The 24394-nt window shown below is 42.4% G+C and overlaps 1 protein-coding gene across 1 annotated transcript in view; it reads right to left on the bottom strand.

The window, feature by feature from the left end:
• Positions 1–1526: 1526 nt before the first annotated feature.
• The window catches only part of LOC115465754 (ribosomal RNA processing protein 1 homolog B-like), a 127461-nt gene continuing 104593 nt past the window's right edge, over positions 1527–24394 (bottom strand). Inside the window, 2 exon segments of the mRNA XM_030196459.1 lie at positions 1527–2185; positions 18231–18297. Of these exon segments, the coding sequence (XP_030052319.1) occupies positions 1992–2185; positions 18231–18297 (261 nt within the window). The 3' untranslated portion in view covers positions 1527–1991.

Below are 24394 nucleotides of genomic sequence, written 5' to 3' on the forward strand. Positions count from 1 at the left end.
CTTTCCTGCTTTTTAGGAAAGAGCAGCCTGGATAAGGTACATCAGATCAGGCCACCTAAACTTTTGATGTCCTAGGCACGTTCCTTGTTTGTCTTAATACAGCCCTAATAGTAATCTATGTTCTTGGCATTTGACACTCCTGTTTCTCTTTCACTGAAAATTTGGTTTATTTGGGAATGGGAACACGGTTGTAGGCCCTTTCAAACTCCTCTGAGAAAGAAGGGACTGGTAAGAAAAATAATGGAGGACGGGAAGATGGAATTTTTTTCAGCAATTTACAAAAGCTAGTTGTATGCTTTTGTTTTAAATTTTTTCTACATATTTTTTTAATTGGGTATTGGATTGTGCTGTAAACCAGTCGTTGCTTTTTTGGGGGGAAATGTAGGAAATAAAGTAAAAATATAATGTAAAGAACATGTAGGAAAAACTCTATATAATGCCTGCAGAAAGAGGAGAAATAGCTGCTATAGCACCAAAATATGCTGTATCCTGCCAAGCCAAAAATGTAATATGACCAAAGACAATAGTGGATTGCCACAACTTGATTTGTCTACTTTTCTCCACTTTGAAATGATTTTTTCTGCTTTCTCTGGAGATAAGTATAACTTATCAGGCCAAGAGTTTATTGAATCTGAGTGCATCAGCAAGATTGAAGGCTGTGACATACTGCTGAATTTCTTAATACTGAGTACAGTTCACAAAATCTAAGCACAAGGGGAAAAAAATTCAGAAATCATAGCAAATGAAGGCTCATATCCCTGCCATGGTTCTGACTTGAGTGTTAAAAGCCCAAGAATGAGGAGGAAGAGAGACAATTTGGTTCCTTTTTTTTGACAAGTTTACAACTAAATGATTGTTTTACAGAAGAAATCTGTTTGCAGCCAGTTTCCAAGAATTAATAAAAATGATTAAAAAAAAATAAAATCACTGTTAAACTGTAAAATATTTAATTTGTTTCTATGTATCTTAACAGGACTGATCAGTTGTCCAGAATTAACAATAAGTAAATGTGCACACGGAGATATCATCAGAAATCCAATGACAGCATTTTGTCTTCAACCTCCTAATTTAACTGAGATATATTATTGAGGGTAATTTTAAAATGCTTTCCTGTGCATAAAACAAGCACTTCCCACAAGCCTTAAACATGCCAACAGTGCCAGAGAGGCTCAAAGTGCTGCTGCGCTTTTTTCATTGCACTGGACAACTGATTTTGAGGGTGGGCTCTGGATTTTCTTTTTTCAGCTGGTGGGGGCTTGGGAAATCCCACCAGCTAAGGTATTTTATTATTTTATTTTATTTGGGGGGGGGGGGGGGGGGGGGGATGGGACTTGATATACTGCCTTTCCGTGGTTTTTGCAACTGTATTCAAAGTGGTTTACATAGTACATACAGGTACTTATATGTACCTGGGGCAATGGCTACATGACCTTGCCCAGGGTCACAGAGAGCTACAATGGGAATAGAAAGAACCCAGTTTCCCAGGAGCAAGGTCTGCTGTACTAGCCACCAGGCTATGCCCTCTTCTCCCCCCACCCCACCCCCAAAAAAAAAATATCAGCTTTGCTACTGGGTTAAAACATGTACTTTCTCTAGGATAACTTAGAAGGGAAAGGTATGCACATACCTTCCCTTTTAAAACTGGTGTAACTTAGGCATAACTCACTGCACAACCTAGGTGGCCACAAGCGTCACAGTTAATTATGACTGAATAAGGGGCTTACAAAGCCTTGACTGCTCAAGTAAAACATCTTTGGATACAGTTTATGGCAGCCCTCTGAAGTATGTCAGGAACTGAAAACATATTCTTTTGTCTCCAGAACCATACTGTTGTCTGAGTTCTGCATCACATATTAGTCATCAAAGGGGTGATCAAAATATTTTATGCACAATTCATAACAAGTTCAAAAAAAGTTCATTTTCACAAGTGATATTTTCCAAAATATCCTGTAAAAAAAAAAACAAAAGTATGAAAGAAGAAATATTTTGTTTTAAAAAACATCAGTTGCAGCTTTGTGCTTTTTGACTGGTGTGTGAAAAGATTTTTTTGCCATCAAAGCTCCTGTTTGCATCTTCAGAAATGGACTTTTCAGCACTCCATGTTCTGGCTTGTGATTCGGATTAAAAGCAATACGGGAGGCTCCCTCTGGACTCACCAATATACTCTTGTCAGTTCTCTTGAATTCTGTTAGGAAACAATTATGTATGTTAAAAGAAGATTCACTAATTCAATTAAACACAAAAATATTGCAGTAGGTTAATGCTGATGTCTATGTTCCCGCTGAAGCTGTTTTGCCATCCTGCTATGATAATGATTACCAGTGCTACCCTTCCAAAGATAGTGGTAGAAGCAGGGCTCAATTTGTGCTGGAATGGAGTGAAACAGCACAGCATTCCGGCATTGCTTTGGGCTCAGGAAGTAATATCACCATCCATAACTTCCTCCTCTCCGGCAGGCTTCTCTCCCTTTTGCTCCTTCTCTAATACGTGATAGTATCTCTTCCTCTCTCCCCCCAATAACTTTTCAAAGCTGTCTTGTTTTAGAGGTTGCCAGCAGCGGGCAGCAGTGATGCATAATGCACTATTTGTGCTGACAACATTGTCTTCCATCTAATGCAAGTTCCCATTTCCAGATAGGCGGGAAGGTCAGATAGCAGGCTCCAATGTCAGCACGAGCAGCACTTGTGAATGGCTGTTCACTGCCAGCAACTTCTAAAACAAGAAGACAGCGTTGAAAAGGTATGGGAGTGGAGGGGAGAGAGATGCCAATGCGTATTAGCAAAGGAGCGGATGAGAGAGAAGCCCAACCAACACGAGACAGAAGCAATGCAGTACCAATGGTAGATATGCGGGTGGTGGGGGGGGGGGGGGGGGGGGGGAGAAGAGGAGGAGAAAAGATGGAGCAATGGTGGGTGTGAGTGAAGGAGAAAAACTGGACTAATGGGGTTTTGGGGGGTGGGGGGCTGGAAGGAGGGAGAAGGGGAAATGCCAGACCAATGATGGGTAGGGGAGGGAGATGGAGAAAAACTGGACCAATGGTGGGTGGGTGGGTGGAGAGAAGGCGCAAAGCTGGACTAAAGGTGGGGGTAAGAAAGAGAAAACCTGGACCAATGGGTGGGGGAGGAGAAATTCTGGACAGGAAAGAGAAGGCACAATGGGGACAAGGAGAGGGAAGAGACTGCGGGATTATAGATATGAAGTGGGAGAAGAGTGGAGAGATACTGACTACTGGGGGACAGGATAAGAATGGAAGAGAGGGGGGAAGAAGATGGTGTTGCTTTCTTAGCGGCCATCTCACATTGAGCAGAGGGTTTCAACGTATTATCAACGATGACATCTAGATCCCTTTCCCGGTCAGCGACTCCTAAAGTGGAACCTTGCATTACATAACTATAATTCAGGTTCCTCTTTCCCACATGCATCACTTGCTCACATTAAATGTCATCTGCCATTTAGATGCCCAGTCTCGTAAGGTCCTCTTGTAATTTTTCACAATCCTCTTGCGATTTAACAACTTTGAATAACTTTATGTTCTCTAGTTACTCCCAGCTCTAGGTCATTTATAAATATGTTAAAAACCAGTGGTCTCAGCACAGACCCCTGGGGAACCCCACTATCTACCCTCCTCCATTAAGAAAACGGACCATTTAACTCTACTCTCTGTTTTCTTTTAACCAGTTTTTAATCCACAATAGGACACTACCTCCTATCCCACGACTCTCCTCTGGAGTCTTTCATGAGGTACTTTGTCAAACGCCTTTTCAAAATCCAGATAAAAAATATTGGCCTGCTCACCTTTATCTACATGTTTGTTTACCCCTTCAAAGAAATGTAATAGACTGGTGAGGCAAGATTTCCCTTCACTAAATCCATGTTGGCTTTGTCTCATTAAGCCATGCTTTTGAATATGCTCAGTACTTTCGCCCAACAAGATAACTCATATTTGCTGCTTTTTGTGTATACCCTACTTTGATTTGTACCTGTGCTCTTCAGGGCACAGACCGTATAAGTCTGCCCAGCACTATCCCCGCCTCCCAACCACCGGCTCTGGCACAGACCGTATAAGTCTGCCCAGCACTATCCTCACCTCCCAACCACCAGCCCTGCCTCCCAACCACCGGCTCTGGCACAGACTGTACAAGTCTATCCAGCACTATCCCCGCCTCCCAACCACCAGTCCCGCTTCCCACCACCGGCTCTGGCACGGACCGTATAAGTCTGCCCAGCCCTATCCCCGCCTCCCAACCACCAGCCCCGCCTTCCGATCTTGACTAAGTTCCTGAGGATCCATTCCTTCGGCACAGGATTCCGCTTATCCCACGTATGTTTGAATTCCGTTACCGTTTTCATTTCCACCACCTCCCGCGGGAGGGCATTCCAAGCATCCACTACTCTCTCCATGAAAAAATACTTCCTGACATTTTTCTTGAAGGGGGGCAGACTCAAGAAAAATGTCAGGAAGTATTTTTTCACGGAGAGAGTAGTGGATGCTTGGAATGCCCTCCCGCGGGAGGTGGTGGAAATGAAAACGGTAACGGAATTCAAATATGCGTGGGATAAACATAAAGGAATCCTGTGCGGAAGGAAGGGATCCTCAGAAGCTTAGCCAAGATTGGGTGGCAGAACCGGTGGTGGAAGGCGGGGCTGGTGGTTGGGAGGCAGGGCTAGTGCTAGGCAGACTTCTACGGTCTGTGCCCTGAAAATGACAGATACAAATCCAAGGTAAGGTATACACAAAAAGTAGCACATATGAGTTTATCTTGTTGGGCAGACTGGATGGACCGTGCAGGTCTTTTTCTGCCGTCATCTACTATGTTACTATGAATACCATCCGGTCCAGGAGATTTGCTACTCTTCAATTTGTCAAATTGCCCCATTACATCCTCCAGGTTTATAGAGATTTCATTCAGTTTCTCTGACTCGTCAGCTCTGAATACCATTTCTAGCACCAGTATCTCTACCAAATTTTCCTCGGTGAAAACCGCAGAAAAAAGAATTAATTTAATCTCTCCGCTAAAGCTTTGTCTTCCTTGATTGCCCCTTTTTAACCCCCTTGGTCATCTAGAGATCCAAATGATTCTTTTGCTGGCTTCTTGTTTTTAATATACCTAAACATTTTTTTACTATGTGTTTTTGCCTCCAACGCAATCTTTTTTTCAAAGTCTCTCTTTGCCTTCCTTAGCAGCGCTTTGCAATTTGACTTGTCATTCCTTATGCTGTTTCTTATTATTTTCAGTCAGTACATTCTTCCATTTTCTGAAGGATTTTCTTTTAGCTCTAATAGCTTCCTTCACCTCACTTTTTAACCATGCCGGCTATTGTTTGGTCTTCCTTCCTCCTTTTTTAATACACGGAATATATTTGGCCTGGGCTTCCGGGATGGTATTTTTGAACAGCATCTAAGTCCGATGTAAATTTATGACCTTCGCAGCTGCTCCAAGTTTTTTTTTAACATTCTTCTCATTTTATCATAGTCTTCTTTTTGAAAATTAAACACTAACATATAGGATTTCCTGTGTGTACTTACTCGAAAGCCGATATCAAATCTGATCATATTATGATCACTGTTGTCAAGCGGCCCCAGGACCATTATCTCCTACACCAGATCATGCGCTCCGTCCACTAAAGACTAGGTCTCGAATTTTTCCTTCTTTTGCTGTATCCTGTAGCAGCTGCTTCATAAAGCAGTCCTTGATTTCGTCGAGGAATTTTACCTCCCTAGCATGCCCTGATGTTACATTTACCCAGTCATTATCGGGATAACTGAAATCACCCATTATTATTGTGTTGCCCAGTTTGTTAGCGTCCCTAATTTCTGATAACATTTCTACATCAGTCTGTTCATCCTGGCCAGGTGGATGTAGTACACTCCTATCACTGTCCTTTTTCCTCTTTACACATGGAATTTCAATCCATAGGGATTCCAAGATGTGTTTTGTTTCCTGCAGAATTTTCAACCTATTTGATTCAAGGCCCTCCTTAACATACAAAGCTACCCCTCCACCAAGTCGATCCACCCTATCACTGCAATATAATTTGTACCCTGGTATGATTGTGTCCCACTGGTTATCCTCCTTCCACCAAGTCGCAGAGATGCCTATTATACCTAATTTTTCATTTAGTGAAATATATTCTAACTCACCCATCTTATTTCTTAGGCTTCTGGCATTCGCATATAGACATTTCAAACTATGTTTGTTGTTCCTATTTACATCTTACTCAGCAGTTGATTGTTAATTTCCAATCTTTTGTATGATTTTTTTTTACTTAAGGTCACCTGATCTACTATGGTCTCTTTTGCAACCTATCGAGATACCCTATCTTCCCTGATCTGGTGATATCTTTGAAAGATACCTTGTTCCGAACCATGCATTTTTGAATGGCTGTTGGCCTTCCCCCAGTTTCTAGTTTAAAAGCTGCTCTATCTCCTTTTTAAATGCTGATGCCATCAGCCTGGTCCCCCTCTGGTTAAGGTGGAGCCCAACTTTCCAGAATAGGCTCCCCCTTCTCCAGAGTGCTGCCCAGTTCCTTACAAATCTAAAACCTTCCTCCCTGCACCATCGCCTCATCCACTCACTAAGACTCTGGAGCTCTGCCTGACTCTTGGGCCCTGTACGTGGAATGGGTAGCACTTCGGAAAATGCTACCCTAGAGGTTCTGGATTTGAGCTTTCTACCTAAGAGCCTAAATTTGGCTTCCAGAACCTCTCTCCCACATTTTCCTATGTCATTGGTACCCACATGTACCAAGACAGCTGGCTCCTCCCCAGCACTGTCTAAGATCCTATCTAGGTGATGCATGGTGTCTGCTACCTTCACACCAGGCAGGAAAGTCACAAGGCGATCCTCACATCCACCAGCCACCCAGCTATCTACATGCCTAATAATTGAATCACCCACTACAACAGCTGTCCTAACCCTTCCCACCTGGGCAGTAGCTCCTGGAGACACATTCTCCGCCTCTTTTTTCTGGTCCAGTGTGTGATTTTGTATTCTGGAGGGCACAGATCTAGGATTATAGGGTCCTTTTGGTCATGGATCCAGGTTTCGTTGATGAAGAGTAGGTCAATGTTTTCTGACATGATCCAGTATGTTAGTATTGCTGTTTTATTTACAGTGGATCTGGCATTGTCGTAGCCCACTTGGATTGTTTGGAATGGGTCTTCTCTGTGGACTTTTATTAGTTGTCGTTTCTTTATTAAGGTGAGTTTATTTGGGCCCTTCTTTCCCTTCTGTTGTGGTTGTTCGCATGATAGTGTTCTTCCTTTGTTTACGTTGTTGTCAGTTTGATGAAATGTGGTGTATTTGATCAATCTATGATGATTGTGTAGTATGGGTATGATGCTGCTTTCTGCAAGTGGGGTGGTTAGTATTAAGTGGATCAGTGTTAAGGAGTAGATTATTAGGAGTAATTTGAGGGTATTCATTATGGTATATATTCCCTGTGGCTACTAATAAGACCGTTTTCTGATGATTGGATGCATGATAGGACTTTGTTCCTTGGTGTGGAATGTGGTGTTCTGGTCTTTTGTGTTAATTTAGCTTGCCTTTCAGCTGTTGAGATCAGTATTGGGTCTGGTTTCAATGATAAGTTAGTGAGCAGAGGAGATGGGAGGGGGGAGAGTAGCTTTGAATCAGGGTCCTCCTTTAATCTGTCTCATAGCAACTAATTGCTTCTCACCCTCCTTGCCCAGAATATCATCAGGCTCCTTTTTCTGGCTTTGGCTAGAGACAGAGGGGAGGCGTCCTATAAAACACTATTTGGGGACTGTCCCTTGATTTCTCATTTTTGGTCAGTGATCTGGCACTATTTGGAGACTCTGAATGGATGCTCTTGGATCTTGAATCCACAAGCTGCACTCCAGGACAATATTACAATGATAAAAGATGGAATGAAAATTTCAGGCCTCTTTTTGCACAAGGCTTTCTTATTAGCAAAGCGATGCATCCTCCAGCAATGGATTTCTCTGGATCCTCCAACTCTGGCTCACTAGAGAGGTCATATGCATGAGCTCTTACAAATGGAGAGAATTTCAGTTGATTTGAAAGGCCCAAGAGCCAAGTGCAGGTTCTTGAAGCTTTGGTCTTCCTTTTTGGATACACTTAAACAATGACTTAGTTCCACTCTTCTGAATGATCCGGATGGTTAGTTTTGTCGATCATGTTGGGAATTTAGGGGGGAGGGGGGGGAGAGAGGAAGTTTTTTTTATTTATTTATTTTTTTTAGAAGAGGTTAGAAGTGGGTGGGTAAGGGAGAGATGGAGAGGGAGGGATCTTAGGGACGCTGTAGCGTAGTAGTAGTTTGCTATGTGTGATTGCATACATGTTTATCTGTGTCTCCAATTTTATCACAACCAGATTTAATTCTTTATTATGTTGGAAATTTCAATAAAGATATTATAAACATTAAAAGAAATCACCAAGTCTAAGCACAATGAAGCAGATTCTGGTTTTATCCAGACTGGATTATTATAACTCACTGTATGCTAAACTGCTGCTTAAATCCATTTGTAAATTCAACATATTTAAGAATTTAGTTGTTCATAAAATTTCAGGATACAAATATAGCACAACTTAAATTAACCAAGAGGAGTGTCAATGTCAGCAATGAGAAGGAAATCATCTCTAAAGGGCAAATGGCCTTGCAGAGAGGAAGGACCTTAAGCCAAACCTATTGGCTGGTATGTGGGGATGCAGTGCTGAGAGGGCTCTGGAGGACCACATGATGGTCAGGTCAGCATCCACAACATAGTAACATAGTAGATGACGGCAGAAAAAAAACCCGCGTAGTCCATCCAGTCTGCCCAACAAGATAAACTCATATGTGCTACTTTTTGTGTATACCCTACTTTGATTTGTACCTGTCCTCTTCAGGGCACAGACTGTATAAGTCTGGCCAGCACTATCCCCGCCTCCCACCACCGGCTCTGGCACAGACCGTATAAGTCTGCCCAGCTTGGAAACATGATGGGGTCTAATGCAATAGATTACATCAGTGATTCTGAAACCTGTTCTGGGGGAACCCCAGCCAGTGAGGTTTTCAAGATATTCACAATCAACATTCATGAGATAGATTTGCATACTAAGGAATGGAGTGGAGTAGCCGCCTAGTGGTTAGTGCAGCAGACTTTGATCCTGGGGAACTGGGTTTAATTCCTACTGCAGCAACTTGTGACTCTGGGCAAGTCACTTAACCCTCCATTGCCCCAGGTACAAATAACTACCTATATATAATATGTAAACTGCTTTGAATGTAGTTGCAAAAAAGTCCCACAGAAAGGCTATATAATCAAGCCCCATTCCCTCCCCCTTAAGGAGGCAGTGTATTTATTTATTTGGATTTTGGATATTTGTTCACAGCTTTGTCAGTATTAGCTCAAGGTAAGTTACATTTAGGTACACTGGGTATTTCTCTGTCCCTGGAGGGCTCACAATCTAATTTTGTACCTAAGACAAGGAGGGTTAAGTGACTAAGATCATGAAGCAGCAACAGTGGGATTTGAACCAGCCATCTTCCTGGATGTCAAGACCAGTGCTCTAACTACTAGGCCACACTTCCACTGTACGCAAATCAATCTCATGAATATTTATTGTGGAGATCCTGAAAGCCTGACTGGCTGGGGGATCCCCCAGGATAGGTTTGGGAATCACTGGATTATATAGTGGAATGGAGGAAAAGCAAAGACTAGGCAAGTGTTTCTGTTTGATAAAATATAGGAAATGACAACTACTTAGTTTTAAAAAAGAACCAAAAGAAAGATGAATGAAATTTTGTTTTCAATTAAATTTTCAGATCAGTCCAAATCCCACTCCCCCTCTCCCATGGCACTTAATCTATGCTGTTAACTAAAAGCACGTTCTCTCCATTCCAGACCTCCCCCTATATCTTATTTCATTTGAGTGGCTGAGAAGGGATAGGTGCATTCTCCAGTCACTCCTGCTCCATCAATGTTGAATAAAAAAAAATGGTGTTTGCTGACCTGAGGCTGGCACTATTCTGGAAAACAGGCAATACTCCAAAGTATCTCCAGGCTCAGAATAACTGGAATACAATACCAGAAGTACAGGAACAGTTAGGAAAATTGATCCTTCTCCTTTTGGAGCATATGGATGTTAATAATAATGCCAGATGACCGTGCTGGGGACTGGGGTGTGAAACAGGGAAGGAAGGGGGAACATGGAAAGAACAGGTGGCTTCCAGGGGGGTCACATGATGCCTGCTACCTAAGCAGCAGCAAGGGAGAGCGGCTCCTCGGAAGATCTGCCATTAACAGCTTAAAAATCAAGATTTACTTGGCCATTCTCCTCGAGTGCACTAGGGGATACTTTTGAGTGGTAGGGTTCCGGATCGGGACTTGCATAAAAGAGCTTGCCACGGAATGCCCACAAAGACACAGAGAGGAGTGAAGTACTCAAAAAAAGCAAGCTCTAACAAAATGGCGAAGATACAGCCACAGCAGACCCCGATTGCAACACATGTGGCAGAGTGGGTGAATGAAATATCCCGGTCTGTATCGGAAGCGCTGGAGGATCGAGTTGTCAAGTTGTAGTCAGCCGTGGATGAGATCAACGGAAAGTTTGATTCTCAAGCTAGTAGAATAGCAGGAGACGAAGAAGCAAGGGTCGTGGAGTCTCAGATATCCCTGTTGCAAAAGGAAGCTGGAGAACTGCGGGAACGCCTGGAAGAGCAGGAAAATTGAGCAAGAAGGAATAATATAAGAGTCATCGGACTGCCAGAGGCAGTGGCAGACAAAAACCTGTATCATTTTTTGGGATTCCTGGCTGCCAGAGCATTTGGGCCTCGAGGGTGGAAGGACTACTTTTTGCAGTGATCGTGCGCACCGAATTGGCGCAAGAGGAGAACATAATTCTAAGCCCCGAACGGCGATAGCTCACTATACTAACTGGCAGGCGAAGGAGCTGCTACTAAAGGCTTACCGTACCCAAACTTCCTTGGAATACGAAGGTCGCCGATTGCTCTTCAATGATTAACTCGTCAAGGGTACGACTGCTTCACAAGGCCATGGCGCCCACGTGCATGGCGCTGCACAGAAAAGGAATACGGTTTGCACTGCTCTACCCCATCAAACTACGAATGTGGCATGAAGACCGGGCGAAGCGGCAGAGGCGAAAGCTTTTCTGGATAAAATCAACAAGGATGCGGAGAACGGGAATCGAAAAGACCCGTGATCGAGTCTTCTGGTGGTAACTATCTATCTGTTGACTTGCATGGCAATCTCAGCTGCAGAGCCTTCAATTCCATGTTGGGAGTTTCCATCTATTGTGGTTGCAACTGCTCATTCTTTTGGGACCTTGGCAGTATGTTGGTGGGTGAATATGGAATGTGCCTTATAAAGCGTAGAAGGACATTTGGACTTCTAGTTTAAACTTGCATTCTTTAATAATATGATAGCTATACTGATGACATAATAAGGGATCTGCATATGTCTTTGCTAAGTGATTTAGGACTATTTGGTAAATCTTATTGCATATTATTCCAAGTAGGGATGGCGGGTTCTTGGGGGGGGGGGGGGGGGCGCATCCCAGCGGGTCTTGGGTAGGAGAAGGATGGGAGGTTTTTGTGGGGGAGGGATAAGTGGGAGCTAGGGGGTTGAGGGGATGGGACAGTTGGGGATTTTCGAGGGTATAAGGATGTGCTTTTGGTGTACATGAGCATGAATGTTAGTGTGCAGTGGGGGGGAGGAGTTTTGGGTGTCGGATTTGAATCAGCAGTGGACATGCACTTCTTCAGCAGTTCAGAGTTTTTTTGAACCACTCATTGGAGGGCGAGAGGGACTCGGTGGGTTTAGCTGGGAGATCCACAGAGTTCTATTGTCACTTGTATACCTTGTGTTCTGTCTCTTTCTTGCATGTTATGGTTAAACTGAAAGTAATAACTATAAATGTTGATGGTATTCACTCCCCTGTAAAAAGGACTAAGATTTTATCTTGGTTAAAAAAGGAAGGTGCTGATATAGCATACATACAAGAGACTCACTTATATGCACTGGAACACCAAAAACTGAGGAGGGGTTGGGTGGGGGAGGTGGTGAGTTCCTCTTATAATACCAGGCAAAGGAGGGGGGGTAGCTATCTTAGTCCATAAGCAATTGCCCCTCCACGTTCATAAAATTATTCAAGACAAGGAGGGTAGATTTGTGATTTTACTTGGAGAATTATGGGGAAGTCATATCCTTTTGTGTAATGTTTACGGCCCTAACATATACTCCCATAAATTTTTCTCTGACCTGGTAGCCACGTTGGCACCCTACTCTGCCTATCATTTTATAATGGGGGGTGATTTCAATATACCGGCAGACCCGTCAATTGACTGTAAACCACCTAAGTCCGGAAGTAGACAATCAGAAGCTAGGGGTGTAAATTTTTTATCTAGTAGGCTAGACTTAATTGATGCATGGAGAGTCCTTCACCCGCACGATGTGGAGTTCACTTTTTTTCTCATCCTCACAATGTTTATTCCAGGCTAGATTACCTTCTTTTGGACCGTTCTCTTTTTACATGGGTTACAGAATCCCTCATAGCTGACACTGTTTGTTCTGACCACTCTGCGGTTACTGCGAGTATATATTTGTGGCAGAGGCGGGTGAACGGGTCTGGAAGTTTTCACCTTTTTTGTATAATGACAGGGACCTCCGGGTTTATCTGAGAGAAAAGTGGTTGGACTATCAAGCACACAATATTGCATCAGAAGTGAGCACCTATTGGGAAGCATCGAAGGCGGTTACGTGGGGTCATATCATATCTTACACTTCTGCTCAGAAGAGGCGGGAGACGGAGATCTTGCGTCTCTCACAGGAATATCAGCAATTTCGTAGGCATCATGTGCTTCATATGACCGATGTTAATAAGCGACAATTGATGCAGACTAGACAGCAATTGGATGCTTTGGTGAACCAAAGAGCAGAGAGGGATATCTATTTTCAACGCTTTAAGCTGTTTAAATGGGGGAGTAAGTCGGGTAAATTGTTAGCTAATCTAGTGCGACCCACCCACAAAAGACAGGTAATAACCTCTATCAAGGATGAGAAGGGGCAGGAATATACTAAGGAGGCCCAAATTAGGGATCAGTTTGTTAAGTTCTATAGCTCTTTGTATCAAGCAATGGATTTCAATGTAGAAGCTTGTGAGGTGTTCTTTCAGAAGTTGGAACTGCCCTCCCTTTCACCAGAGCAATTGAGTGCTCTGAATTCTCCTATATCGGAGCAGGAGGTTAGCAAGGGTATTAAGGCCTTAAAGCTGACCAAAGCTTCCAGGCCAGATGGCTACGAACAAGTGTATTACTGTATCCTGGCTGACTTGGCAGCTGCACCCCTCAGTGCTATGTTCAACGGGCTACGAGAGATGGGTCTGTATCAGAATTTGGCACATATAGTGTTAATTCCTAAACTGTGGAAGGACCCCACTCAGGTGGGGTCTTACCGACCTATATCACTTCTGAATCAGGATGTTAAATTATTGGCGGCTATTCTGGCCCGATGTCTGAATGCAGCAAGTCCCTTCCTTGTGCATGAGGACCATGTGGGCTTTGTCCCGGGTCGTTATGCATCAATGAACCTCTGCCGGGCGCTGTTGGCCATACATGAGCACAGGGGGAGTGGAGGAATGGGGGCTATAGTGGGTTTAGATATGGAAAAAGCTTTTGACAGTATATCATGGCAGTACCTTTTTTGGATCCTGGAACGTTTTGGTTTACGGGGGGCCTTTGTTGCATGGGTAGCTGCTCTTTATTCTTCTCCCCAGGCACAGCTATTAATAAATAATAAACTCATGGATAGTTTTTTTTTTTTTTTGCAGAGGGAGACACAACAAAGCTGCCCCTTATCCCCCTCTTTTTTTTCTTACTAGTCAGATAACGTCCATTACGTTCTTTGGTTACATCATGTCACAGGTGTCCATGTATTTTTTATGTTGGGTCAGTGGGGTATGCTCTTTTGGTGCTTTCCGGAATTTAAGGTGGTCTGGCATAGTTTTTACTATTTTTGGTAGTGCATTCCATAAATCTTTTTGCAGATGATATCTTGCTATATTTGGAGCATGCACCTCGCGGCCTACCAGAAACGCTATCACTTGTAAGAGCCTTTGGGGACCTATCAGGGCTACGTGTCAACTGCACTAAATCAGAGCTCCTCCATTTGTCTGGGAGAGCAGAAGAATCGTGGTATTCCACACTGCCCATCCCTCCAGTAAGAGGCCCAATGCGATACCTGGGAATTTACTTAAGCACCAACCCGATTACGTTTTATAAGTGTAATATCCTGGATCCTTTAGATAAAATCAGGAAGCTCTGTGAGGTCTTGAGGGACTTGCCGCATAATATCTACTGTGGATGAAAAGCTAAGTACTAAGTATTAACTTGAAATCTAAAGACTATAGTAATTATGAAGGAATGAAGATAAATGATATAAAGGATGCAGATGAATGGTTTACCGAAATAATAAGTAAAAAATTGGGATTGATGAGGATTGCGATACCGTCTCTTTTCAAACAAATGCCTGGCTCATAATAACTTATAGCCATTATAGAGATAGGTGCGCGTATCTGATGATCCTTTAAAAAACAAAAATACAATAAAAAAATGCCTTTGAGTGATTATTTATTTACTTATTGCATTTGGGCATTTCCCCCCTTTTTGCAGGCTCAATGTGGCTTACATTACATCATGAATAGTGGAAGTACATAAGAAAATAGACATTTAGTATTGCAAAGGATCTTGGGTAAAATGATAATGAAAAAACATGTTAGTATTATAGCAAGCAAATATCGTAAGGCATTTCTGGATATATGTGTAGGAGATCACATTTGTTAATCTTTTTGGTATACCTTGTTAAAGAGATGGGTCTTCAGTAGCTTGCGGAAGTTAGTTAATTTGTAGATCGCCTTTAAAGTTACGCAGTAGCGTGTTCCAGAATTGTGTGCTCAAGTTGAGGATAGCTCCAGATTAGGCATTATTGGTCTTCTTTGAGGAATGAGCATGGTGCTGCCTGGACATATGGCGATTTGGTTGTCATTCTCCTCAGGTTACCTATACCAATGAACAGGTTTGTCCACATGGTACAAAATTATGAAAATGACTATACCACTGGGTGAGATGGAGAAACTGGTGCAGCAATGGAATGGGGACCTGGGGACTGAGTATACACGCAATCACTTTAGTATGTTGTTCTCCGCCTTAGACAAAATGGTCAAGGCAGCAGATTTACAAGAGACGCAATATAACATATTGCACAGATCGTACATGACCAGTACAAAAGGGGCTGCATTGGGTCTTTGGGATAGTGCATGCTGTCTTAGGTGCCGCAGTGGCAGAAGCACACTTATTCACACCTTTCTGGAATGTCCAGCCCTTACAGTTTGGAACAGGGCGTTTCCCTTAATTAATAGGATGGTTTAGAAAGAGGTGGAATGGGATTATGCCACTTTACTTTTGGGAGACCAAGAACTGCTTGTAAATCTACAACTAACTCAGCCTCAAAGGCGTTTTATATATATGTCCCTGTTGCTAATTCGGAAAACCATATTACAGTTTTGGATTTCTCCTGACCCAGTACCCTATGATTGCTGGACAGTGAAAATCCGAGAAACAGGCAAACACGAAGGTCTGGTCTATTCTAAATCCCTCAATCCAGACAATAGACATGTGGAGGCGTAGCCTGGAGATGACTGTCACTTAGAGGAGGGAGGGACAGATGTGGAGGAGGTATGCATGGAGGGTGAAAGGGGATGACTGTTGTGGGATTTTTTTTCTCTGGTATAGATGGAAGTGTGATAATAGGAGGGCTTTGGTTACATAGGGGACTTAAGGGGGGATATAAAACAAAAGTCGCTATGGAGGAACAGTTATGTGTTCGCTGTTGGTAGCTTTGAACAAGTATTCTCTGACTTGTATGACAGCAACATAATACAGAACAAAAGCAAATACGGTATACATGTTTCTCTATATTGAGGCTCATTTTCAAAGCACTTAGCCTCCCAAAGTTCCATAGAAACCTATGGAACTTAGCCTCCCAAAGTGCTTTGAAAATATGCCTCATTGGCACCTAAAAATACAATAAAAAAAAAAAAAACAGGTGGCTTCCAGTTTGAAGTTTGGTAGCATAGGGTTTGTATGCAATGAATGCTACTGCAAAACCCAATGCACTAAAAAGAAATGAAGCAAAAAATTCTCCAAGGAAATGTACTCCCCTGAACAAAATAAGAAAATGTAATCACAAGAAAATCTTGTACATCTCTATTGAAGCCTGTCCAGTTAGCTACACGGCTAGATGCTGGTGTCCTGATGGATCATATATATGAATAAGATTATTTTCCAGGATATATCGCAGCCTGTTTTATTTCACCAATTTTGCATCTTCTGGGGAGGCAGAGGAAATAAGCCAGGTAAGTCATGTCTGCCTATATTATAGTGTTGCTATTCTAACATTAAGGTGGATAAAATCAATAAAAATAAACCAAAAAAGGAATCCCTTTTGATCAGCAATCAATCAGATAGATCTACCAAAAGTGCTTATTTAATCTATTTATACCACACTATAGATTATCACAATATCAACTAAACTTATTTTATATACATGTTCTTTTATTTATATTCTATTAACTTTATAGCAACCTGGACTCATTTGATGCTGATCCAGTTGGTATTGTGACAATCTCTCTTGCTATAGATTTACTGACAGTTCTCTATTAAAAATATTAAGGCAAATATGGGAAAACATGATACTTGTTTAAAGAACATCATTCCGTCAATGGAGGGTAGTTAGTGCAACCAGAAAGTCAAGCACAGGCAGTGCTTTTTTTGTGGCAGTACCTTTTCCCCCCCCCCCCCCCTTCCCCACTCATCTGCCCCATCTCCCGCAGCCACACAGTTGCCTTTCCTATGAGCAGCAGAGCCGCAGACACAGCATTGTAAGGAGTAGCAGGCTCCAGTGCTAGGACACGTGCTGTTGTCTCTGCCGATCCCCTGTCCCGGAACAGGAAGCTGATATCAGAAGGGCAGAGCATCGGCAGAGCTGACAGCACGTCTCAACAATGTAGCCTCGCGCGCTCGCGCCTTTTTCTTGATTTTCCCGCCGCTGCTGGAATTGCTGGAAGGAGTGAGAGGCGGCAGGGGGAGAAATACTTGATGAGGAGGAGAGGGGACAAGAGGAGATATACTGAATGGGGAGGAGAGGAGGCAAGGAGAGAAATGCTGTTGGGGAGAGAAGGGGCAAGTAGAGAGATGCTGGATGGAGAGGGCAAGGGGAGACATGCTGGATGGGGAAAGAGGGGACAAAGGGGAGAAATACTGGATGGGGAGAAACAATGGATGGGGAGAGAGAGGGGACAAGGGGAGAAATACTGGATGGAGAGAGAGAGAGGACAAGGGGAGAAATAGTGGATAGGGAGAGAGGGAGCAAGGAGAGAAATGCTGGATGGAGAGAGAGGGCAAGGGGAGAAATTCTGGAAGACTGGATAGTAAAAGAACTACAACGTGGATAAAGGCAGAAAATAAAATCTAAGAAAGCTGAAAAGAAAAGGAGGAGAGAAAAATGATGAATAGGAAATCCTGGCAATAGAGTTAAGAGAAGATGAGGAAAGTAGAAACCAGAGACTGGGACCGACACAAATGAAAAGAAGTACATGGCCAGACAACAAAGGTAGAAAAAAAGAATTTTATTTTTATTTTAAGATAAAGTAATGTGGTAGCTGTGCTAATGTTTTTATTTTATTTGTTAATTTGAATTATAGTGAATGGAGTATTTGAAATTTATGTCTACTATTTTTATAGCAAGGGGAAATATTTTTGTTTTTCTGGTGTTATCCTGCATGCCAGAGTCTGGTTTTGTGGGGTTTCAGCTGATTTTTTTAAATCTACATATTTTATTAGTTTATAGTCAGTCTTGTTCTTTTGTTGGGCCTAGGGACTTATGTACTATTTTCAATGATACCTTTTTATATGCTCCATGGCTGGTAAAATAGGTGTGGCTACTGTAGGAGTGGAGCCATAAATAGTGACCTCCACCCTTAAGGTTGGCATTGTATGAGTACCGGCACTTTTTTTCCTACAAAAAAAGCATTGAGCACAGGTCACACACTGAAAAAAGTGGAAATGGAGATTAGGATCTGTTATATGTTAGGATTTGTCAATACACAGAAATAAGCTGCTAACCACTAAATCCTATTTTGATACAGTTACAAAATATTAAATTTGTTTTTTTTTAATATTATACTAACCTGCAGTCATGTTTCTATTTAACCCAAAGGTGACTTTTTTGGAGCTGCAAGAAATCCTCTTCTTTGTCTGCATCAGAAATAGAAAGCGCCATTTCAGAAACTTACAGGCACGTTTTACTCAATCATTCAAAAAGAGATTAAGCAATGAAAAACACTATTAATGTACATACATGAAAACTGACAGCACTCAAAATACATTCTCTTAGGTAGAATGGCCTACCTTCTACATTTCTAGAGACTGGAAACAAGACTGCAATGAGGGAAAATTACCCCTGTTCAGATCCCATTACAAGTCACTTAGCACACAGTAGCAGCAGAACCAACAGAATAGCTTTGAGAGCTCCTTCAGCCACCATCGGAGGTGTTCAAAAGAGGAAAAAAAAATCACTTCCAGAGGCTTCCTACTGTAGGTGTTTCCAGTAGATCCTCAAGTGGCACAAACACAAAATCTTCATACCACTGCAACCTATTTTAGCTTCAATTTCTTCTTCAGTGACTGAGTGCTTGATGTTTGCTGCTGTTACATATCCAATGTCATGTACACAAAGTATTGCAATACTATTCAAAAAGTGGCCAAGGCAATAAACAGCAACACTTAAGCATAAAATAAAGGGACAGACTCCTGTCAGATACTACAGTCAGCAATTTACTGATGAAAGACTGTTCCTGACTACAGCTGTAGAAAACGTCTTGAGCAGAGGAAGGGCCTTCGTCCATATTAATGGAAGGGTGGATTAAATCCATGATTCTCTCTCTACATATCAGTATAACTCTTGTAGTCTTCCTCATTAGAACTTAGTGAATCTTCCAGAACTCCTCCATGGCACCAAGCTATCGACTTAAAAGAGTTTTCATTTGTGGATGCTGGATCATCAGCACAGAAAAAAAGACAAGAACATTGTAGCTATGTCTGCTCTAAAGCCAGGAGTGTCCCAGGTTGTAGGAGATATGAGGAGTAATATCAGAACAGTAAGCTCTCCTGGTCAGAAATAAAAGCCTGGTTCTAGAACTATCTTGCCACTTTCATGGGAGACCTTTCTAATCTAGAAAGGGAGCTCAAGATAGAAACTAAAAGTGTGCACGGGGACATGATCTCGTCCCCATACACATCCTCAATCAATTCCATTCTCATCCCATCCCCATCATATTGCTACCATCCTCAGTCAATTATTTTCCATATTGGCACCATCCCCACAGTTTTCTTTTCCATCCCCTTACCCAACCTGCATTTATGTTCAATAATTTTTATTGATGACTTAGATCAGTATACACTTCAGACAGACATTTTACATTGAGAACCATCTCCGTCAACAAAGTTTAACATATAACCCATTTCCCCCAATACAAGACTCCTCCATCCCCATTCGACATTTCATTAAAAAACAATAAACCATGTAACCAGAAATAGTATAAAGCCATATTGCTCTCCCTCCCCATTCTAAGAGACCTAACCTTCCCCTGTCCTCCCCCCGTGCTTCACCAACGTCATAAACTCCAAAATCTCCCCCCCCCCCCCCCCCACTCCTAGGAACTAGATATTCCTCCCAGGCTTACAGAACTGCATATATTCATCCTTCATTGAGAAGTAAACTGCGCCCTAGAGGGTGTAGAATCTGTAGATATGGGCTTCAAACGGCGAAAAAGCTTTTCCTCCTTTTTGGCGAGAACCGGGAGTCTCTCGCTTCCCAAGACACTAAAAGGTGTAATTGGTTCCTCCAGTGCCAGTAGGCTGCGGGCTCAGATGACGTCCAATATTGTAAGATACATTTGCGGGCAACCAGACACATCTTACATAGGAACAAAGTTTCAAATTTGTTCCTCCCTCTAAATGCCCCTGAAACATCTAAAAGCAATTGCTCTACCATCCCAAAAATGTGAACCCCTAACTCTAGGTCCAGGAAGCGCTGGATACGTCCCACAAAACACTCTCAAGGTTGGGCAACTCCAAAACATGTGTAAACACGATCCCTGTTTCCTTCTACATTTTAAGCAAGACTGTTCAGAAAGTGCTCCCATATGAAATAGCTGGGAGGGAGTAATATACCCTCTGAAGATAAAATAATATGCACATTCTCTTAGGCAAGCATCTGTAACCAATAGAGGTATACAAGCTACTGATTTAGATAAATCCCAGTGTGCTAAAGAGGTCCCCACCTCTTGTTCCCACTTGATTTTCAAGGCTGTATGGTCTCGGGGGGGGGGGGGGGGTGTTGCCATTTAATCCAATCTCTGTAAAGTAGCGTTATTGAGATCTCCCCTTCTCTAAGAGAATTAAAAAAAATCTCTAAGCTTCTTCCTCATACGCCCACTCAGGGAGCTCCTTGGTAATGTAGAGATTTAGTGCCACGTTTGCCCTACTGCAAACCTATTGCCCCAAGAGTCTCCCACTTGAATAACCACCACTTTCTCAGTTGAAATGGGCTTCCCCTCCTCTGTCAGCAGGGGTTCAAGGCGAGAGATCCCCTGGGCGGCCCAATCTATGAAATTTTTACTTGTAAGGCACAATTACCCTGCAGCGTAAGCAGATCCGTAATACCAGGGTCTACTCTTAAGTGCCTTATAATTACTTTCCACACGGCCGCATCGGAATCAACAGCGCACTCTTCCGAAGCTCTGAGGGGAGCTGCATAGGGCTATGATGGAGCAACGATAACAACTGGTAAGGGGCATAATAAGCACCCTCAAAATCTACTGGGGTATAAATCTGGCGATGTAGACACCAATCCCATAGGTGACACAATTGACAGGCCTGGTTATATAACTCCATGTCTGGGACCCCTCCCAACCTGCATTTAAAAGATTTTGTAAATTCAAACAAAACATAAAACGTACATAAGTACATAAGTAATGCCACACCGGGAAAAGACCAAGGGTCCATCGAGCCCAGCATCCTGTCCACGACAGCGGCCAATCCAGGCCAAGGGCACCTGGCAAGCTTCCCAAACGTACAAACATTCTATACACGTTATTTCTGGAATTGTGGATTTTTCCCAAGTCCATTTAGTAGCGGTTTATGGACTTGTCCTTTAGGAAACCGTCTAACCCCTTTTAAAACTCTGCCAAGCTAACCGCCTTCACCATATTCTCCGGCAACGAATTCCAGAGTTTAATTACGCGTTGGGTGAAGAAAACTTTTCTCCGATTTGTTTTAAATTTACTACACTGTAGTTTCATCGCATGCTCCCTAGTCCTAGTATTTTTGGAAAGCGTGAACAGACGCTTCACATCCACCTGTTCCACTCCACTCATTATTTTATATACCTCTATCATGTCTCCCCTCAGCCGTCTCTTCTCCAAGCTGAAAAGCCCTAGCCTCCTTAGTCTTTCTTCATAGGGAAGTCGTCCCATCCCCGCATCCTATAACTTGGCAAAATTTAATAAAATAGACATAATTTTTTAAAATATGCAAGAAAAACATTTATTAATGTGGACTGCGAGAAAACAATCATTTCAAACTACGTAAAAATAATAAACTAGCTACAGAGCCAGAGCTCAATTCCATTCTACATTCCTCGATTGTTCAATCTGCAACTGAAAAAGAACATACTGATGATGTGCTGGTGGCAGGAATTCCAAACAGGGAACACATGTCAGTTTCGGTCACACATGGGACCTCTGTTGCCAGTAGGTAGTAAGAGATGAGCAGAATTCCTTGTCTGCGCTGGAAGATGTTTCCCAGCTTTTGAATAAGTCTAAAAAAAACCCTGGCTCTGATTCATCTAATTTTGGACGTTGACAGTTCAGTAATTGGCTGCACCTCGACCACAGATTGATCTGCTATCAGTGTTCCACCCTTTGACTGTCATCAGATCTAAATGACCCTTCCGCCTTGGATCCAGCAACTTTGCTGCCAAGTGTGTCTCTATAACTGTAGTAATCCAGGTGATCTGCAAGATGATTCTTTAAGGATGCTATCATATGGCTATCTGAGCTTACAATTGTCAGATGCTGTTTCAGCTGATATTTTGTTGGGACAACCAGATGTAATGAAGGATTACTATGAGTCAACAGTTCTTTTGTAGCCCTGTCAAACGGTTCCAACACCATAACAACTTCTACCAGCAAGGTGCCATCAATTGCACACAATTTGGTCAGGAACTGCTTGTTTGTCCCTGGTTCAATGGCAACTGCATGCAGCTCCTCCATATTCTCTGCCACAAAGTTCAGTCAATAGAATGCTGTTCCACTGCTTGAGCTTTGACATGCACTGCTTGACTGTTTTCTTCAGTGAATTCTTGACTGTTATTTGCTTAGTGAGTGTAGCCACCTTCTTGCACAATGTTATAAGCTTGCTTACCTTACTGGGGAAGTCATTCGAATCAACTTCAGTTTTTGGTGGCTGGAGTCCATGAGAGAGTATGAGACTGAGATTATGACCTGTTTAACCTATCTAGACCTCATGTTGAAATGCTGCTTTCATATTAGCTTCATTATCAGCCACATAGGTGAGACTAGCTCGGTGGAGACTATATGCTGCCAAAATGCTCGAAACAAAACAACAAATATTCTCACCAGTTTATCAGTGGTCTCCCTTGTTGCCAAAATTACTGAACACATGCAACAGGTTTCATCAAGATGAGCTTCTCTTTCAAATTTTTATTTTACTTTTTTAGCTGAGGTGTTGGTACCAAGTTGGTACCAAGTTTCCAGATTCGAGGTGTGTACAGGACATAATCTGATCCCCTTCCCCTCCCCATTCACTTCCAATCTAACCCCATAATGACTTTATTGTCCCCATCCCCATGGATTTTTGCAGGTTTCCATGGGTTTCCTGTTGTCCTCATCCCCACATACACCTCTAATAGAAACTATGCAAATAAGAAATTAGTTTGAAGAAACTGAAAATCGTATAGATGATGGATAAGAATACACCACAAAGATCCAGCAGGCAGTCCTGGTGTTTCAAAATGTTAACATTGAACTGTTAAACAAGGTGCAGGACATGGAGAATAGGTTTTGCAGATACAATCTCGGATTTTGAGAGGCCCCTGAATTCCATAAATATACTAATGCCGTGGAAACAATTACTGATGCAAGACACTACTGGCTGCAGGAGGAAATGCCAACCAGGGGCTGGAGCTTAGAATCAGGTAAACCCATAGAACCTGCAAGAAGAAATAAACCCTCCAATATCATTGTATATTTCCACAAATATGCAGTGAATTTGATTTTGCAGAAGGCCAAGACCCCATGTGAATTATACTGGGAGAACCAGAACATAGAAATCTATGTTAATGTATCACAGACTACCCTCAAATGCCATAGGGAGTTCCATGAAATCACTTAGAAGTTACAAGCACAAAATGTCCAATATCAATGGCTATTTTCCATAGGTCTTGATTTTACCATAAGTAGTACTATTTACCAATTGCACTTCATAGAGCAAGTCAGTCTGGTTGGAACTTTGGACATCCTGGCCCAGGCTCCCACAGAGAGATTGCTGAAATGGTGAGAGACCAATAGACTCCATAAGAACTCTGCAGATATGGATCAGTCAAGAAGTGCATACTCATGACACCCTCCAAAAGAATAAGCTGAATAATTTCTGTAGCTTTTTTGAGGACTTATAGCTGGTCTGAGCAATCATAGATATGAACATGTTAAGGATGTTATGAATTATGTGATTAGCTTGGTTTGCTGTTTGCCTTTGATGTACCCTTAACATGCTCAAGCTTAGACTACGTGCCTATGAGGCATATTTTCAAAGCACTTAGCCTTCCAAAGTTTCATAGAAACCTATGGAACTTTGGAAGGCTAAGTGCTTTGAAACTATGCCTCTATGTCACTCATCCTTGAGGTTGTGTCCATTTATTTATTTGTTGCATTTGTATCCCACATTTTCCCACCTATTTGCAGGCTCAATGTGGCTTACACAGTACCGTGATGGCGATCGCCAATTCCGGTGTGAGAAATACAGAGTAGTATTGCGTTAGAGTTCAAGAGTGGCAGAGTAATTTAGATAATCAAGGAGAAGAGTTATGTTTTGTCCAGTTCTAGTATTGGTTTCGTTGTGTTGCATGATTCAGGTGTTTATGTTGGATCGTTATGGCATGCCTTTTTGAACAAGTTGGTCTTTAATGATTTCGGGAAGTTTGCTAGGTCATGCATTGTTTTCATGATGTTTGGTAGTGCATTCCATAGTTGTGTGCTTATGTAGGAAAAGC

Source organism: Microcaecilia unicolor, chromosome 3 (assembly GCF_901765095.1).
Source record: "Microcaecilia unicolor chromosome 3, aMicUni1.1, whole genome shotgun sequence".
Taxonomy (NCBI): Eukaryota; Metazoa; Chordata; class Amphibia; order Gymnophiona; family Siphonopidae; genus Microcaecilia; species Microcaecilia unicolor.